Source organism: Desmodus rotundus, chromosome 4 (assembly GCF_022682495.2).
Source record: "Desmodus rotundus isolate HL8 chromosome 4, HLdesRot8A.1, whole genome shotgun sequence".
NCBI lineage: Eukaryota > Metazoa > Chordata > Mammalia > Chiroptera > Phyllostomidae > Desmodus > Desmodus rotundus.
The window spans coordinates 67,179,640-67,200,297 of record NC_071390.1 but is presented as its reverse complement, the minus strand read 5'-3'; the positions used below and the strand labels follow the sequence as shown (position 1 = coordinate 67,200,297).

Sequence of the window (20,658 nt, the reverse complement as noted above, 5' to 3'; positions counted from 1 at the left end):
TCTAATCATATTGCTGCTTGTTTTGGTGTTAATGTTGTTTATCAGTTGTGCAAGAGAGAGGGGGAAAGAAATTGCCAAACTTATGCTAAAATGTGTATGTACTAAGAAGGACCAAGATATTTTTGAAGGAAAAGAACAAAGTGAAGAATTTATATACCAATTCCAAAGGTTTATATTAATACCACAGTAATTAATTCAGTGTGGTAATAGCACAAAGGTAGACAAATAGACCAAAGGAACAGAATAAAGAACCCTGAACCAATCTACATATGTATTTCCACTTGACCTCTCCCTTGACCCCATGTCCACTGCTGACTGAAGCCTGGCTGTTACTTTTTGGTGTGCCCAGGCTTGTCCCTTTCCTCCTACATGCTGCCACAGCTGGCTCACATGTGGCTCACCACCTCTTCGTCCATCTGATGTCAGGGCCTTTCCTTGGGACTCCCACAGCACCTGGCCTTACCTGCATTTTAGTACTTCCCACTCCACATTGAAGTCATGTTTACTTGCATGACTTGACTTTATCCTCCACTGAAACCATGTGGTTTCTTCCTACAAAGTGACCTTTACATTTCTTATACAATGAAGTCTATACACACTGTAGACACCTTAGATAGTACAGACAGTGGGAACGGTTTGTTTTTAATTGTGCTAAAATACATATAAGATAACATTTACTATTCTATTTATCAGTGTACATTTCAGTAATGTTAAGTACATTCACACTGTTGTGCAAACAATCTCCAGAAATCTTTTCATCTGCAAAATCTCTACTCATTAAACAACCCTTCACTCTCCCCTGCCAGCCCTGCAAACCATTCTTGTACTTTCTGTCTCTAGGACTCTGACTACTCTAGATATCATGTAAGTGGAATCATGCAGTATTTGTCTTTTTGTAACTGGTTTATTTCACTTAGCATAATGTTGTCAAGGATCACCCATTTTGCAACATGTGTCAAAATTTCCTTTCTTGTTAAAGCTGATTAATATTTCCTTGCAAGTACATACCACATTTTTCTTATCCATTCATCTGTAGTGGACACTTGGGTTGCTTCCACATGTTAACTATTGAGCATAATGCTGCTGTGAATATGGATGCACAAATGTCTTTGAGCTCCCGCTTTCAATTCTTCTGTATATACACCTAGAAGGGAAATTGCTGAAGTGAAATCATATGGTAATTCTATTTTTGCTTTTTTGAGGAAATGAAATAATACTGTTTTCCATAGGTTGCCTTCTCCTTCTCTTGATTGTGTCCTTTGATGCACAGGAATTTTACATTTTCATTAGCACTAGTTTTAACATTATTGAGGACCTGTCTTCCTCATTTATGTATCTCCAGTAGGGAGCCTGGAATGTGTAGTTTGTGAGGTGGCTGAATGACTGAGGGCAGATATCTGAAATTGGAGCTCTAAGTCTTCACTGCTCCGTGGGTGGTTCATGGACCAGCAGCCTTGGAATCACCTAGAAGTTGTAGGTCCCACCCTAGACCTACTGAATTAAAATCTGCAGTTCAGCAAGATCCCAGATAAATCTGAGGAATGCCAAAGCACAGAGAAGTGCAGCTCTGAACAACTTATCAAACTCAGTAGCCAGCTCTGCTCAGGTCACTGCCAATAGGACAGTCACTGCCGGCCACCTCCACAGAGGACTTACATTTTAGTAAGAGAGTTCAGTCTACTTGGGGGGAAATGGTGGCTTTTCTTACTTAATCAACAAAGAGAAATTTAAATGTGAGAATGTGCTTCCCAAGGGCATTGTGACTCTCTTTCCTTCCAGAAAACCCTTTTGGAGAGTGTGTCTATATCTTAGCTAGGGGTAGCCCTGTCCAATGATCCCCTAGGGGCTCTCACAGGTAGATTTCTGACTAGCAGGGAATATGTGACCAAAACCTGCTTCTCTAGAATACCCTTGAGTTTAAAGTCTACACTCAACCTGTTGAAAGAATGGACAGAAGAAAAGTGGCGTACTTTATGGTACTTGAGAGGGAGCCTTAGGAAGAAGCTTTTCACCCTGTGGTCAGCTTAGGACCGAGGTGCCATGCTCAGTTCATTGTTGAACTGGGTCAGAAAACAAGCCCCTGTTCTCCGCCCAGTTTTCATGATCGAGAAGGTACCGCCAAGACCAAGAGTGTTTCTCTGATCAGTAGCAGAAAAGGCTTTGAGGTACACTAGACACCAGTGATAGAATTCTGAGAGGATTTTAATGATAACCCAAATCCCAGCAAAATTATTTCTAGAGGACATGCATTTCAGGTTTCTTGAAAGATGTTTATAATAAGCCAGAGAATTTCTCTTGTTGTTGTTAATGTGCTAGATAGAACTGGTTTCAGTTAAATTTTACATGAAAAGGATATATTAACCTGCATAAAATATGTTCATAATCTCAATTTAAAATTAAAAAGAAGGAAAAAACCTACAAACACATGTACAATATATTGCCCCAAGTAAAAGCCTTGGGAAAAAAACAAAAACTTTGCTTATACCACGCTAGTGCCATTTTTACAGAGATAAAAATTCTATGCTCCCCTCGGTACACATGCACACTCCATTATTGTCACTGGGAGTTATGTATGTTGACTGGAGGGAAGAGTAGATGCTGAGGCTTCTGAAGGGATGAGAGGGGAAAACGGAAGTCATTGGTTTCATGGGCTTCCTGCTGTCTGAAGAAGTGGGGGCCCATTTGTCAGTGGGATGTCATCATCAGGGAGAAGGGATAAGACCTCCAGACGTGGAAGTGGGAACTTGTCTGAGGGATTCCTGGCTCTGACATAGGCCAGCATTTCCTGGCTGACAGAAGGTTAATGCCAAGGCACCTGATGTTTCACACTGTCTGCAAAAGAAGCTAGATGCTTCTCAGCCGTGTCAGAGGTCAATGGGGCTTAGTTGAGGCTCTGATTTTATTAATGACAGGCCAAGTAAAGCTGTTACTTCCAGGTAGTCTTTTAAGACTGATAGTATCTTAAGCAGTCATTAGGAACCACTTTACAGAGATGACAGGAATCATACTGCTGAGGAAGTTGCCTTACCCTGTTCTAGAAGGGTAGCATGGCTTTGTGCTGTCAGGAGGTGGGTGACCTTGAAATTGGGTATGTCAGGACTGTATTTCTCCTGTTCTGCATCACTGATTCATGCTGACCATTTTCAGTCATCCACTTATTCCTTCTTCTGGCATTTACTGAGCGCTGACAGGCAGTGTGCAAGGTGCTGTGGGGACAGGAGGGACCATGAACCTCCCAGCTCCTGACAAAGGTGAACAGGTGGCAAAGAGGCAAGCCAAGCCTGGAGTTCCAGCAGGCTCAGCCCCATGAGTGACCCACCTGGCTGCATAGGCCTTCCCTGGGTGCCCAGGGACTCAGGTCTGGGCATGCTGGTCCCTGCGTGTCTGATGGCATGGTCCCTGTGGAGCAGTAGCTTTTTTTTCCATCTTAGCTCAGCTGATTTGCTGCATTTATTGGACACCTCATTGCTGCAATCACTGCACTGCTGGGAAATTTTTTTTTAACTTTTCACTCTCTTTTAGTTTTGTAATCTCATAGAACAATATCGTTTGTGCTAACATTTGATTAAAAAAAACTTATTTCATTTAAAACCTCAGTTTTGAATGCAGAGCACTTTAGAGTTGTTATTAAAGGACTTTCTCAATCTCAAATTGAGAATACTAGAAACGAAGTGCCATTTCAGAGAAAAAAGAAAAAAAATTATCATTGTATTTGTTACTCCAAGCTATGCATTTAAAACATCAGAAAGAAAATCACTATATGAAATTCTGAGTTCGTGACAAACTAGTAATACATTTAAGGGGATTTTCTTTCCTTGGCCAGATTCATTTATAATTTATTGTTATAACTTTCTCAAGCTGAGTTTATACATTCCAACAAGTACATGTGATGTCCAAAAGGCAACGGTGACCTTGTGAATTTATGATTAGAGTGTGCATAGAAAAATGAAGAATACAAACTATTAATTCAATCATATGTGCCCACTGCCCACATTACATATGAATTCAACAAATGAACTACCATATCTACTGCTATTTATATCTGGTCTTTTTTATTGAATTTATTGGGGTGGCATCAGTCAAAAAAACATATAGGTCCTAGGTACACAATTCTAGAATTCGTCATCACCACTTATCCCCCAGCCGTCTTCTACCTCTCCCCACCCCTCTCCCTCTGACAGTCACCACACTGTTGTCTGTGTCCATGAGTCTCTCTCCTTTTCTTTTTTGCTTAAACCCTTCACCCTTCTCACCCAACCCCTAACCACCCCCCCACCCCCCACCCCCCACATAGCTGTCAGTCTATTCTCTTGGTTTGTTCCCTACTTTGTGTCTATGCCATAATGCTAGTGGTAATAATGGTGATGATGATGATGATGATGATGGTGACAGATAATAATAGATGATAAATGATGGTGATGGTCCTTCCCTATGCAGGCACTATCCCCATGCTTACATTTGGACAACGCTGACCTAGGCATTGTTAGTATCTCCATCTCACAGATGAAGCATGGGGGGCACAGGGAGGAAGTACCAGCACAAGCTCCTGCACCAGGGGGTGGCAGAGCTGGGTCTGGTCACATACTTGGCTCCAGGTCGCTGTTCTTCCCCACTGGGCTCAAGCTCTGCTGCCTTTCATCAGAAACACTCAGTAAAGTCCTAGTCCTCTAGATCTCAGGGTGTTTTCTGTCCTGACCTTACTGCATGAATTTTTACATGATGAAAGCTATAATGGTGACTCTAAGTTGGGTACAGGAGTGGGTGGGACTGGCAATTCAGAATCTCTACTTGTTAGAATACAAAGTGAAATTCCTTCCATAGACTCTTATTTCTCTGAGATAACCTCTTAGGAATTTGTCTTATATGCTTCTGAGTATTTTTCTATGTATATACAAAACCGTACCCACATTTGTATGTATGTTCCCAAAGTGCACATCTAGTCAGCCCACAATGAGTATAGATCATTTCTATGTGCAGAGTTCCCTAAAAATTAGAATGATCCTAAACAAAATGTTCACACATTGAATTGTTTTTTCATTGATAACATACCAGGCTCATATTTCTACATCAGTGTATCCTCCCATTCTTTTAATGGCTACTATGTGTTATGAGTATTATCTGTCTATCTATCTATCTATCTATCTATCTATCTATCTATCTATCTATCATCTTATCTACACTTTAACCTATTAAGTTGAAAGCCACATGTAGATTTTGTATGATTCCAAGCAGTAGAACCCAGGTATTTTACTCTCAGTAGCACATTCTTACGGATACCCTAGATAGGCTGAAAGAGAAAAGAGTTCATGGTTTTTCTGCTCATAATTCCTGACAGCATCCCCTCCCCACATTCCTGAGGGCAACAATATCTACAAGAGGGTTTTTAATGTCTGTGCCAGACTGATTTTCTTCTATTTTGTCTTAAACTCATTCAACCATTTATTTCAAAATGTGCGCTATTTTTTATGTGCCAGCTGGTATCTGAGAGGGTATCTTCCTAGGAGCTAAGTTATATCAATGGCATGCTCCAACCCACTGCTCTCCAATAGAGAGAGCAAATCTCCTTAGCATCTTGAAATCAGCCATTGTGGGAGGATTTACACATGTAATCAGCAAATGCTGCAAATTAGAGCTTTTTTTCTTGGAGAGCCAGTTGCTCGACAATTTTCACCACACCACTGGCTACAGCAGTGAATAAGTTTGACAAACTCACTGCATGTGTGGAGCTGAGTGTTATGGTTAGAGTCCATCTCTAGCATCAGCTTTGCTATTTATTAGCTGTTGATGTCATGCTTGTTTTTTCTGTGCCTTTGTTTCCACGTGTGTAAATGAGGATGGCAATAAGAGTACTTTCTGCACAGAGTTATTGGTGTACTAGGTAAATATTATGTGCCATAACTGCATTCTGGTGGGAGAAGGTAACCAAGTGGACCATATGTTATAATGCTGAGATGTGATACATGCTCTGTAGGCCAATAGAGCAGAGTAAGGGTGCCCCAGAGGAACTGTTTTTGATGGGGAGAGGGCCTCCTGGGAGTAAAGGTCTGATAAAGTGAGGGGACAAGTCACACTAGTATCTGGGGGAAGAACACTCCAGGCAGAGAGCACAGCCCAGCTAAAAACTCTGAGGTGGGCCCGGAACAAAGAGTATTGTCCTGGTTTTTGGTCAGCAAGCGGGACGTGTGGTGATCTGACGTTGTAGGCATGCCATGCAAGATCATGATGGGTCATGATCCTGATAGGGACTGTGGATGAGATTCTAAGGCTGATGAGAAACCACTGGTGGATTTGTGCAAAGCAGTGAGGTGCATGGTTTGACCTATTTTTTCAGAAGAATTAGCTTTCCCACTACTAAAAAAAAAATCACTGGATTTTTTTGGCACTGACCTGATGCCCAATGGTATCCATCAAAGTCTGATACATGGTATTTTCCAAATGATTTCCGAGTGTCTTTTTCTCTCTGCCTCTAAATATTGTAGTATTTCAAAGGAACTGATTGTTAAAATAACACTTCTTTTACTTTGTAATAAATATTATCATAATAATAGCAATTTAACACTTATGTAGCATTTACTATTTACTTACTAGGTAACTATCTAATTACATTTCATGTGTGAATGCATTTAATCTTCCAAATAACCCTGTGAGATAGGTACTATTTGAAGTCAAACTTTACAGATATGGCAGTGGAGGCACAGAGAGGCTAAGTAACTTGCCCAAGGTCACAGCTTACAAGTGGAAGTCTCTCTATCTCTGAGAGCCCATGGTCTTTGGTACCACTATACAGACCCTTGCGCACAATCTGATGAATCTAGGAGAGTGTTACAGCTTACAGCTGACTAGAGGAATGAGAGTGTTCCTGATTGAAGATTCTCAGAGTAGGCTCTTTTTCTAAGCATAAACATTCTCTTCAATAATACTGCCAGTAAAACTACTTTTGGAAGGTCCATAGGGAAGAGAAAATGAGTGACCATATTCGATCATGAAGCGATCACTGTGCCACTATGAAAGTTTCATGTGTCAGGATCCTCCCCAGGAGAATTATCTATAATAACATTTTAGCTCCCCAAATATGCATTGGTTAAATCTAGAGACATTCATCTGTCTAATGACTTGCAAAGCCTCAGGCCTCTCTCTGTGCATGACTTTAACAGGTTCTGTGGGTCACCTCATTCTGTGCCCAAAGCACTTAGCCAGAGGCATGTGACTTTGTGTCCTGTCAAATTCATTCTGGGAATGCCCTTTGCTAAGCATTCTTTGGTTTCTCCAGACTTAAGAGCATAATATGAATTGCTCTGTTCAAGATTTCCGAGTGACTTCATCCAACCTAAAGTGCCAACAAGCCTGGATAGGACTTTGAAATCTTCATCTCCATCCAAGACCTCTCCTGAGTCCTAGATCCTTTCTAATCTATCCAAAGTCCCAGAGAACACTAGGTTATTTATGGGCCATTAGTCGCTAAATAACCATGTGGAAGCTGGATGTGGGGTGGGAGTCTGGGCAGATATAATACCAAGGTTTATAGATGTCTGAAGCAACAGAGGAAGGTCACATTTTGGGCCAGAGTGCACCTGTGTCCCTATGTGTGATAGACCAGGAGTCCTGGTCTCTAGACCCTGGCTCAGATTGTCAAGAAATGGCTAGTCAGCAGTCAGTCTTAGTCATTTGTAAGGGCTGGACCCCTGTGAGGAGCAGAGTGTGAATCCTGGGCAGGACTGCCTGGTTCTAAGTCCAGACTCCAAAGGACAACAGCTGCATGATGTTGCTCATCTGTAAAGTGAGCATGATCACTGGACCCACTTCATAGGGCTGGTGAGAGGACTGAATGAGATAGTGAACGTTAGGTAACATTTGTTGAGTTACAATCGCAGAAGGACCGATTCTCAACCACCACACTCTGCTACCTCCCAAAGTCACTTTTGGATTGTGTCCTTTGTTTTTCTATTTAACATCTCTGTCTGGGAAAGGTGTCTCTTATGTTCATTTTGATTCTTTATTTTCATTTAACCTACACCTCAGGGAACTCTGTTTCTCTTTATGATATGTTTAAACATAAATCAGCAAGGCGTTGGAACTCAAAATTAAGTCAAGTTCATATCCGAGGCATGTTGATTCCTAAAGGACCATTAGGGACCACAACATAGTTTTCTCTGCTGAGCTTGGACCCAAATAGAGCTTCACTGAATACACAGCCTCCCCCTTCTCAGTGGCTGTAGTTCTATATGTGTTGAAATTGTGAGGAGAGTTTGTTTTACTAGGTACTACTCTGTTGAATAAAAAATGAGCACTTATCTTTAAGGGGGAAGAGGAAGTCTGCCCTCAATAATATGTAATTCCCTCTTGGGTAAATAGATTCCTGATAGTGCAACTCTAGAAGAACTGCAATCACATTTTTTAACTTCAAGGTGACATTAGCATAAACATCCCATGTCCTAGTTATTGATCTGTTGCTGTGATAATGGTATTACCCAATTGAACTTCTGACATTGGAGAACTTGCAATGGCTGCAAATGCATTTTTCTTTTATTCCTGAAACTTAATTTAACTTGTGCATCCAACTGTTATCCCTAGGAAAATATGTTGTTTTGCTGGAGTCTCCACGGAATGTGCAATCTTTCTTTCTCTCCTGGTAGACACACCTACAAAATGAAGTACTCAAAAGCTACCAATCAGGAGCTTGAAGAATGGGATGCTCCCAAGAGGTGCATGGCTACTGAATCATTTGGGTTGACTTTTCTAATTTTAGCCCCATGAAGTAAATCCTTCCTGTAGAAATATTTTCCATACTCTAAAACTGGAGGAAAGAAGGGTTTAAACTAGAAAACTGAGGTTTAGCCTGAAGGCTGAAATCTGCTGCTGCATGTTTCACCCCTGGCAGAACATGTGGATGGGAGAAGGAAGACTTGGCATTCCTAAAGCTTCGTAGAGTCCAGAGGTTCCATCGCTGCACTAGAAAACTGCTCTTTGTGATCACCTTTTCCTGATTCTTCTGAGAGGATGTTGTGCTTTGTGGGGATTTAATGTGGCTCAGTGGCTGTCAGTGAGCACTTGAATTTAAGTTTAAGACCAGTGAGGTCCTTAAGGAAAGTGAAAAGGTAAGTTCTAGACCACTAGCACCTACTAGAATAGCCAAAATAAAAAATACTGATAATACCAGGTGCCTGCAAGTACACAGAACAATTAAAACTCTCAGACATTGCTGGTGAGAGGGAAGATTGGTGCATTACTCTGAACAAACAGTGTGGCAGTTTCTTATAAAGTTAAACATTACTTTTCGTATCACCCAGAAAACCTACTCCTGAGTGTTTACCCTGAGTCTGGCAAAACTCTACACATGGATACTTATAGCAATTCATTCACAACTGCCAAAAACTTGAAACAATCCAAATGTTCTCAGCAGGTGAATGGATAAGCAAACCATATACATGGTATACCACAGAATACTCCTTAACAATCAAAAGGACCAGACCATTAAGTCTGGTCCTTTTGATTGTTATGCAACAACTTGAATGAATTAAGCTGAGAGAAAAAGCCAGTCTCAAAAGGTTACACACTGTGTCATTCCTTTCATATGACATTCTCTAACAGACAAAACCATAGTGATAGAAAACAGGTAAGAGGGCTCCAGGGGGGAAAGTTGTTGGGAAGATGTGACCACAGAGGGCAGAGGGGAGCAAGAGGGAGTGTGATGTAACTAAGTGTTCCGTGCCCTGCCACGGAGGTGGCCACTAATCTGTCTGTGTGTTAAAAATGCATACACTATCCACCTGAAAAGAATCACTGCATAGCATTTAAGAAAATTAAATTTAAAATTGTGAAAAATCCTCTTTGTGTTACTGGAAGACACAACAGGAAGCATGATTAGAAGTGCAGTCTTAGGTTTGAGGTGCAGAATCAAGCCAAGCCGTGGGGGGCAGGGCAACTGGGGGTGGGAGGCATGTGTGTTTGGGGTCACTGGCTGAGAGCTCTAGAGCTCTCTAGTCTTGTTCCTCACTGAGTATTGGGGTAAATGCATCAAGCTGTAGGCCTCTCCCTCTGGTGTCAACATAACATGTGTTGATCTCTTGTGCGCACCCACCCTGATCAGGTAGTTCATTTCCTCTCCCCTAAAAAAAGACTATTTCCGTTTCTTCCCTTCTCTTCTAATATCAGTGTGCTCAGGCTGCCACAACAAAATACCACAGACTGGACAGCTTAAACAACAGGAATTTATTTCTCACAGTCCCCAGAGACTAGAAGTCTGAGATCAAGGTGTTGGAAGGATTGCTTTTTTTTTTTTATCCTTCTCCTTATCTTGTAGATGGCTGCCTTCTCCCTCTGCCCCTACATGGTCTTCTGTCTATACGTATCTGTGTCCTGATGTCCTTTTCTTACATGGACACCAGTCATATTAGATTAAGGCTCATTCTAATGACCTCATTTGACCTTAATTGCCTATTTAAAAACCTTGTCTCCAGATACAGTCATATTCTGAGGTACTGGGAGTTAGGGTTTTTCTACACGTATGAATTTTGCTGGACACAGTTTAGCCTGTAACAACAAGTTTTCCAGAATCTATTCCTTATCTGTCAAAACATATGGGCTATTTAGTTCATCTAGTTCTCAGTAACTCATACATAATTCAGAACATAGACAATGGATAATATTTTAACTGAGTAGTGAGAAAGTGGTGACATCAAAACATTTATTTATTCAGCACACAGGTGTTTTAACATCTAAGGTAGGCACTGTGGTACCAAAATCGTTACATAAATCATTTCACTTAAATCCTAATTCACATGAACAAGATGGATCCTTGAAGGCCAGTGATGGAGCTGGCCAAAATCGCACACCTGACATTTGAATTGAGGTCCAAATTCTTCTTGTACAACAAGAAGTCAAGTACAGGATGGCAGCCCAGGGCCTCTCTCCTCACCTCCTCTTCATGAACACTTCATTGAACTGAGAGTTAGAAGAACTTTCTCTTTATTTCAGCCTTCCTTTGATGCATCGACATGTGTCTATATCTGAACCCCCATCCCCTCTTGCTTATAGAACGCCATGCAAACTAAGGAGTGGGTTTGCCCTGGCTGGGAGGAAACATATGAAAAGTGAGATTAAAGATACATAAAACAGAGGAGTTTAGAATATACTAAGCAGCTGAACACACATACCAGGCCTTTATTGGAGGGACAGAAAGAAACTGGCCAGGAGTGTCTGCAGGATGGTGAAAGAAAAAGAAAGTAAACCGAACAGTCCTGGGAAAAAGGAGATGGTGCAGTTGCTTCTTTGCATGTTGCTTCTAGGCTTTTTCTAAAGGACCCTACCAGGACTTCCAGCAGTTGGTTCACTTCTGCTGTTTGTTCATTCTCCCTCCTGCCTTCCAGTAAATATAACAACATCAGGTACAAGTGTCAAGGTACCAATGTAAATCCTATTTTCAGCAGTTTCCTTTGTGTTTCAGTGGAACTTAAAGTGTGAATAACCACTTCAAGAGTACTTAAGTTTGTAGTCTTGAGTACTAATGCCCCGATGGGGGCTTGAAAGGAGTCATTTTGAGGGCTAGTAGATGGCAGGGATATAACAGAAAAGCTTCTTGATTCATCTCCAGAGATCTACTGTACTCCAGTCCTTGAATTGCCATGGGCACTAGGAGATGTTCTTTAGCTGAAACCCAGGACTGCCATGAATTGGCAAGATTGCATTCATCACCTGAAATACAGGCTGGGTTCTGCAGCAGGCTCTCACCCTGGCTCCGCCCCACTGCAATTACTTTCCCCTTTATATTCTGCTCCTGGCTCCTGGCTTTATTACCACTTCTAGAGCCTTACCCAATCTTATTTTTTCTCTAAGCTATTTCTCAATGCACCCAAACCCTCCACTGAAACATGGGTGCAAAGAAAGGTAGCATGATAAAGACTAGTGAGGAGTCTAAACTTGCCCCTTTCACTTGCCTTTAGGAATTTATTTCCAGTTAAACAAGATGGAAGATATAATTAACACATAGTTGATTGTGACAATCAAGTGTGCATGCCAGAAAAACAGTAGGTTCTTTAAAGGTGCCAAGGACTGATATTATGCATCTTCAGTTGGAAACTGTATACACTTCATAATTCAGAGCCTCCTGTGTGCTGCCTCATATCTTCAATCAAATTATTATATCCCAGAAATATGCATAAGGGAAATGATTCTACACACTTTATGGGGAGGGGGTTGGTGATTGTAGCAGTAATTGAAGTACCTTTCCACTTATGAAAGTACTAATTTTATTTGTTTTTATTGCTTTTCTAGATGCAATTATTTATTTAGTGTGCTTTGGCTTTATTTAATTATGTTTACTATAGGAACATCATAAAAATGTATGAATACAACACACCAGCCAAGCCAGTCTGGTGACCTGTATTGAGAAAGCTAGTGTTATTTTTCATATCCAAACATAATGGAATAACTTAAGAATAAACAGATAATCTACACTAGAAAACAATGCATTTTCAGGGTAATGTAATAAAACACCTGGACAATATGATTTCATAAATCTTGGTTCTAAAATTTACATGAGTTGGGTTTTGAGTGCTTATTTGAGGACACATGGCATTTCTAAATGGAATCATAATGTGAAATGTAATTAAACAAAGGCAAGATGTAAACGGGATTTTTGTTGGCTTGTTGGCTTGTAAGATATGGATGACTTAGAAGCAGTGTAGAGTTTTGGTGTTAAAAGACAAACAGATTTTCATCCCTATAAATGTCCTTAACTTTGAAATTTAAAAATGGCCAATTTGTAGAGGTCACTTGGCATTCGGCTCTGACCAGTACCTACTGGCTGTAAGGAATTCTTGACATACTCTCTTTGTCTCTTGCACCATGTTCCTATTATGTTTTCATTCAGAAGTAAAGGGGCTTTCTGCTTTTGACATTCTTTTTTTTTTTTTTTTAATATATTTATTGATTATGCTATTACAGTTGTCCCATTCCCCCCCCCCACTCCACTCCATCCTGCCCACCCCCCTCCCTCCCACATTCCCCCCCCATAGTTCATGTCCATGGGTCATACTTATAAGTTCTTTGGCTTCTACATTTCCTACACTATTTTTACCCTCCCCCTGTCTATTTTCCACCTATCATCTATGCTACTTATTCTCTGTACCTTTACCCCCCTCTCCCCCTCCCACTCCCCTATTGACAACCCTCATGTTCTAGTTGTTTGCCTAGTTTGCTCTCATTTTTGTTTTATGTGTTGTTGTTAATAACTGTGAGTTTGCTGTCATATTTACTGTTCCTATTTTTGATCTTCTTTTTCTTAGGTAACTCCCTTTAACATTTCATATAATAAGGGCTTGGTGATGATGAGCCTCTTCAACTTGACCTTATCTGAAAAGCACTTTATCCTCCCTTCCATTCTAAATGATAGCTTTGCTGGATACAGTAATCTTGGATGTAGGTCCTTGCGTTTAATCTTGGGTAATGTAATTATGATGTGCCTTGGTGTGTTCCTCCTTGGGTCCAGCTTCTTTGGGATTCTCTGAGCTTCCTGGACTTCCTGGAAGTCTATTTCCTTTGCCAGATCGGGGAAGTTCTCCATTATTTGTTCAAATAAGTTTTCAATTTTTTGTTCTTCCTCTTCTCCTTCTGGCACCCCTATAATTCGGATGTTGGAACGTTTCAAGGTGTCCTGGAGGTTCCCAAGCCTCTCCTCATTTTTCCAAGTTCTTATTTCTTCATTCTTTTCTGGTTGGATGTTTGTTTCTTCCTTCTGGTCCATACCATTGATTTGAGTCCCAGTTTCCTTCTCATCACTATTGGTTCCCTGTACATTTTCCTTTGTTTCTCTTAGCATAGGCTTCATTTTTTCATCTGTTTTTCGAATAGATTCAACCAAGTCTGTGAGCATATTTATAACCAGTGCTTTGAACTGTGCATCCGATAGGTTGGCTATCTCTTCATCGCTTAGTTGTATTTTTTCTGGAGCTTTGAAGTGTTCTGTCATTTGGGCCATTTTTTTTTTTTTTTTTTTGTCTTGGCGTGTCTGTTACTTTAAGGGGCGGAGCCTTAGGTGTTCACCAGGGCGGGGTAATGCTGGTCGCTGCGCTGTGACGCTATACGTGGGGGCGGGGCCGAGAGGGAGCAATGGCGCCCGCTTCACTCTCCTCCGGATTTCAGTCTTTCACTCCGCTACCCACAATCAAACTGGGCCCCTCTGGTGCTGGTTCCCGAGTAAGTGGGCCTGTGCACACTCTAGGCCCCTGTGGGTCTCTCCAACAACCTCTCCTGTGAGGCTGGGAGTCTCTCCTGCCGCCCCAACCCCCAGGGGCGCTTTCAATCAGAGGTTTGAGGCTTTATTTCCCCAAGCTGGAGCCCTGGGTTGCACAGCGGTCTGCTTCTCTGCCCGCCGTTCGTCCGGTTTATCTGTGGGCGAATGTGGTGCCGCAAGGTGCTACCCGCCGCTCTGCCTGCCCCGTTCTCCGCCACTCTGAGTCCGGCCCTCTCGGTTTATCTGCGCAGATGTGGGGCCGCAGGGTCTGCTAGTGCTCGGACTGCCTGCGCCATTTGTCCCACACTCCGCCAGTCTCAGTCCCGCCACAGCCACGTGAGTCCTCTCCACCCCGGTGCCCGTCTCCGCCCCTCCTACCAGTCTGGATGAATGATTATTTTCTGTTTCCTTGGTGTCGGTCCCCCTTGCTGTTCGATTCTCTGTCAGTTCTGGTTGTGCGAGGAGGCGCAGTGTGTCTACCTACGCCGCCATCTTGGTTCTGTCTTGACATTCTTTTAAGAAAAATTATATACAAGTTGGTTATTTGTCCTGAAGTTTTGAATTTTTTAGTTTTTTAAGTTTTTTTATTTATTTATGTTTTTTATTTTATTTATTTTATTTTATTTATTTATGTTTTTTCCCTTTTTATCTTGATTAATGTATTTTTTAGTTTATTTTGTTGATGTTTTCCAAGTACAAACTTTTGGATATTTTTAGCAATTCTACTGTTTTTTTGTTTGTTTGTTTTATCTTGTTTTCTGATTCATACAGTCTGGTTTTAATTTTGGTCCTTCTTTCTGCTTTTCTTTCATGTATTTTGTTCTTTTTCTAAATTCTTCATTTGGAGGGTTCATCAATGTAACTCATATTTTTTAATATAAATATTTAAGTCTATGATTTTTCTCTGACACTATGTTTTTTAGGTCCTGGCAAGTAATGTTTTCTTTATTATTTTGAAGATATTCTTAAATTTTAGTTTTATACAGGTTAAGTCATTTAAGAAAATTACTAGATGGTAGTATTCTAGTTTTGTTATTAATGTCTAAGATTTTTGTTTCTGCCTCTTTTATTTTTTCATTTTGATCAGAGACTCTTAGTTACATTACTTTTACTTTTCAGAATTAAAGTTTTCTTTGGCCTACCTAATGTTTAATCATTTTTTTTGTTAGTGTTCTGTGTTGACTTGAAAACAAGTCACAGTGTTCTCTTTGCAGGGCATAGTGTTCTATATGAGACATGAGGTCTATATTATTATGTTATTTAGGTTTTATATATCCTTATAAATTTTTATTCATTTGTTCCTCTTGAATCCCCACAGTGCAATGAAAATACATGCCTGATGAATACATGTATGATGTGAAACTTCCTGTGGTCTTCCAGAATTGTGTTGTGTTTTGTCTTACAGCCAAAGATTGCTGAGGAGAACTTGACCTATGCTGAGCTGGAGCTGATCAAGCCCCATCAGGCTGCCAGAGGCATTCCCACCAGCACTGTCTATGCCCAGATCCTCTTTGAGGAGAACAAGCTGTAACTCCATGTTCTCTCCTGTGGTCCTATTTAAAACCTGCCACCCCAGTTATTTATGAAACCTTGGAAACAAGTCCTTATTTTTGTATTTTCACATGTGTTGCTGTGTGGTGGGGAACCCCTTTCTTATGGTATTCAAGGTGCCTTTAGAGAGGTGTGAGGCTCCTCTGCTCAAAAGGGCAGGGACCACAACCCTTGGACAAATCTTCTGGGACAAGTTTTTTCTGGGTCTGATCCCTGAGGGGTGAGGACTCTGGTTCTGAGAACATCCAAGGAAATTCTCTGCTGAGCCAAACGACTTCATGGTTTCATCTTCTTTCTCTGGATTTTAATTTTTTTAAATCCTAATCTTCTATTCTTCCCGTATTTGTGATATCAAGCTCATAGTACATAGCTAAATGAGATGCCATTATAGGCCAAAGCTTGAGATGATAGATATGTACTAATTGGTTTTGAAAAGATCAGATAACTTGCTAGGGCACTCAAAGCAGAATAAACTGCTTATTACAAGCTGTACTCAAGATAGCATCTCTTGTTTTAAATAGATGCACTGACCCTGGCAATTGAAGGGCAGAGATGCATATTGTAGGGAAGTCTGAGGCTTTAATGGGAAATGAGCTGCCTCTGAAAACCCCAGTGCCTATTTCCCCATCCATGATCACCCACAACCACAGGGCAAATAGACCACCATGCTAAGGGCTCCCACCCTTTCGGCAGCATGGACCTTTACAATATAGAGACTTATATTCTCTAAGAAGTTCTTACTTTTTCCAGAGGAGCAAGGGAGTTTCCCATCAGTGACACACTGGAGGAAGTGGTCCTCTTGGAAGTGTGCCAGGGTTACCAACTCTGATTGAATGTCACTCGTGGAAGCAAAGTCTTTCACCTGGTTCCCCCAGGCTAGGAGAGTAAGAAGTACAAGCCACACTAGAAAAGTGTGTACTAAGGACCCTACTGTTGGAAGGCACCTCGCCCAATTCAACTTTGCATGTAACTTTTGATAGGTTTGGGTGGGGGTCAGGCAGGAATGTGTGGCAAATGCACATGTGGGGAAGTTGCTCTGCGGACTCCCACAACATCCAGGACCACACTGAAGATGGAGCCAGTCTTGGAGAGGGCCATCCTGTCAACTGTGTTATTAAGGACACTTCTTTCTGAGTGAGTGCACTATAGAAATTTTTTGGTTTTTGTAATGGACCATATATATGTGGTAAAGTATGTATTTTAAACAGTCTTGAGTGTGAGTTGTGCCCCTCTGTAAAATCATGTGATTTGAACTTGGTCAAGTTCCTTATCCTTTAATTGTCTCAGACTCACATATATAAAGGTGACTTAACGTCTCATAGAATTCTCACAATGGGTTGATAAATATTGCAAGATTCTGGACACTAATTTGCTACACAGAGACACTGTGTTAGCATTCATTCTGAAGCCAGTTTGCATTTTCAAGATGAAAACTTCTGTACTATTTAACATTCATTGCAGTGACTTTAATGTAAATATTTACCAATGAACTTAGTTCTACACTGACACCCCCAAAGACCCATGATGGTTTGTGAGTCCCTCTTGTGGTTTATTGGAAAGCATCCAAATCGAGAGCAGGTAATGATTTTCCAGAAGCAAAAGTAGCCTGACTTTACGAAGAGAAAATAATTCTCTCTGGTTCTAACTGCATCTCATGCCCTCCCTCTCTGCCAGATTTCAAAACTAGTGATTAAACCAGGCAGCTTTTGAGTAAGAAAGACCATTTGGAAGAACTCACTGGTACTTCCCAGAGCATCTTGTTAGGTAGGAGGATATATGATTAGCACATCATTCACAACATAATTATCATAAACATCATATATTTTTCTCATGGCAGTGTTTCAGCAGAACATGGTTATATGATGTTTTGAGGAAGTAAGGTGATTTCCTGATTTGCACAAAGAGCTATATGGGCTAGTGGGGCCCTGTGGGTACCAGGTGGGAGTGGCGAGTGGGGCATGTGAAGAGGAGATGGTAGGAGAGAGCAATGGAGTGGGAAGCCCCCAGGCCTCTGCAGAACTGAATGGAATTTAAATCACCCCAAACCCAGCCCCTCAAATTTAGTGGGAGCTTAGGACCATCACCCATGGAAATTAATATACCCTACTAGGAAGAACATAGCTTTTACAAGCTGGTAGGGGCAAGTTGGTCCAACAAGCCATTGTGATAAATTCAATTCAGGCCCTTTCTCCAAAACTCTGGTCATAGCTGGACAGATGCACACTAAGGGGTGCAATGGGGAACCTGCTACCCTGTTACAGTATAACAGGAAGATGTAAGACCATCTCCTCCTAGTGAAATGCTTCCCAAGGGAACTGTAGAAGCTATTGGCAACATCTAAGCCGAACTTGTCTTGCTATTATTGCCAGAAACAAACCATGCAGCTTCTGCTCAGAACTGGAAGCAATGGATGGTTTGTACCTAGTGTTCCTTTGGAGTGAGAAAATCTAGATGTTACTGTCATAGTAAACTTAAAAAATAGGTCTACTCATTCATTCTTTATCAAATATACCACTAAACATGTGATGGCATTTCTAAAGGTACATAAGAAGAAACATCATGCAAATATAAATTAGGAAAAGTTCTTCAATTTGTTTTGACTATAAGGCATCTATTGGAACAACTATGTCTAAGAAGTTTTCAACATGCACAATTGCTTGTGCATTTAAGTGAAGTTAAAATAAACAAGAGCCTATTGCTCAGAATGCAGTGGTTTCTGCAAGCAGAGGGCAGATACTTCCAGATTGGGTAGTGAATTTTGGCCTAGGTCATGTGTGCCATGGAGTCATCCTAGGAAGCAAGGAGGTAAAAAGAGGTTTCCCCAAGCCCTGAACTAAGCATCTGTTGTGGGAGGAAAGGGGTGGAGATTTTTTAGGATCACCTCTTCATTAAAGCATTGTGATGCTGTTAGCTTACAGGGCAAGTAACATACAGCTAGACCTATGTTCTCTCTCTCTCTTTTAATTTTTAAATTATTTTATTGTTGTTCAATTACAGTTGTCTGCATTTTCTCCCCACCTCTCTACCCCACCCCAGCCAAACCCCCCTCCCTCCCCTGCTTCCACCCTCCCTTTTGGTTTTGTCCATGTGTCCTCTATAGTAGTTCCTGAAAACCCTTCTCCCCACTATCCCTTCCCCCCTCCCCTCTGGCTATTGTTGATTGTTCTTAACTTCAATGTCTCTGATTATATTTTGTTTGCTTTTTTCTTTTGCTGATTATGTTCCAGTTAAAGGTGAGATCATATGGTATTCGTCCCTCACCACCTGGCTTATTTCACTTAGCATAATGCTCTCCAGTTCCATCCATGCTGTTGCAAAGGGTATAAGCTCCTTTCTCTTAATACTTGTAATGACAATAATGTGGAACACTTTATATTTTTAGTGCATAGTCATTGCACACATCAATAAGCCCCAAGGCTCATTTGTGATAAGAACAGTAAGCGAGTTGATGCTCTTAGGGAGTATTAATGAGCTTGCTCATCACTCAGCTGTGATATGCATTACTACATCCTAAGCTGGGCGAAGGATGGGGCTCACACCACAAAAATGATCTAGAGCATGCATGAGGTCCAGTCTGGCTAACCAGAATCCCTGGAAGAAAGATACTATCTTCTACCTTGCACAGCTAAGCTGGATGCCACATGTCAGATCTGGCTACAGCAATATCCCTTGCTAAGTGGGAAGCCTGGGAGAATGAAGGAGATTCTGAAAGCAGGGAGGAGAATGTTATGGAAGCACAGATCCAGCTCTCAGCTCCTGAAATCCCCAAGACGCTTCTCTCTCCTTCAGATCTTTTGAGTCAATAATCTACCCCATTTTCCTATTACCTAATTCCTGGTTTTATTCAAGCTAATCAGGTTGCAACAGAGGGACTTTTGCCTAATACGGTTTGCATCAAAGTGGCTTCCCAGCATGGGGAAGCAAAAGAATTGCACTGTGTCAGCACCCAAGGAGCCCACTTACATCACATCCAAGAGCTGAACTTGCAGCCATGAACCCAGCTACATCTGCACTTTCTGAGTTGACCTCTTAGGTCTCTGGAGGTACCTTCTTGATGAGCAGAGAGACCGTCAGGCTTTGGGACTCATGCTCTTCCAACAAAGTGCCCTCAGGTTTGGAGTAGGGATAGCAGCAAGCCTGGGGCAGTACTGAGCAGCTCTGGCTGCAGCAGGGGAAGGCACCAGGTGGAAACTCATATCAGCCCTGTCACAGGAATGTTGGTGGGAGCCTTTCTGTCCTGGCCCTAACATTTATGTTGGCTTCCACATAGAACATGATGTCTTCCCAGTATCCTGACACAGGGGATTAGGGAGAGGTAGAGCCAGCTCTGGGACATTTGGAGCCTATTATAAGGTGGGGCAGCCACATGGTGAGGATATTGGCCACTCCCTCCCCCCAACTCATGCCCACCCTGTACACTAGACAGAAGCTATTCACTGGGATGGAAAACAGAAGAAATCCATGGTTTGGAGAAAGGATCTGCTTTCAGTGTGGACATGTTGAGCTTGAGCTATAATGGGGTACCCAGATGAATAGGAGAGACCGGTGCTCCCTAAACTTTAGGATGTGCATGAATCACTGGGATCTTATTAAAGTGGATTTTGGTTTAGGAAGTCTGGGGTCTGGTAGCCTGTGTTTCTAACAAGCTCCCAGGGATTACCGATGCTGCTGGTCCCCGGACCACACTTTTAAGTGGCAAGGATATAAACTGTTGGGAAATGTGGACCTGGAACCCCTGGGGAAATGGGGGTGTCTTCAGAATATAGGTCACAGCTGAAGCCCTGACTGAGCAAAATCCCCAGGGAGAGGTGTATGCTAGATAGGAGGGAAGGTGCGTGGTGGAGAGCCCCCTGCTGGCAGATTCAGAAGCAGGTGGA

General features: G+C 41.7%; 1 protein-coding gene across 1 annotated transcript in view; it reads left to right on the top strand.

Annotated features, from left to right (window-relative positions):
- Nucleotides 1-18,577, top strand: part of VSTM4 (V-set and transmembrane domain containing 4) — a 114,877-nt gene extending 96,300 nt beyond the window's left edge. Inside the window, exon 8 of the mRNA XM_053923431.2 lies at nucleotides 15,636-18,577. Within this exon, the coding sequence (XP_053779406.1) occupies nucleotides 15,636-15,761 (126 nt within the window). The 3' untranslated portion in view covers nucleotides 15,762-18,577. The remainder of the gene's footprint in view (nucleotides 1-15,635) is intronic.
- The last annotated feature ends 2,081 nt before the right edge of the window (nucleotides 18,578-20,658 follow it).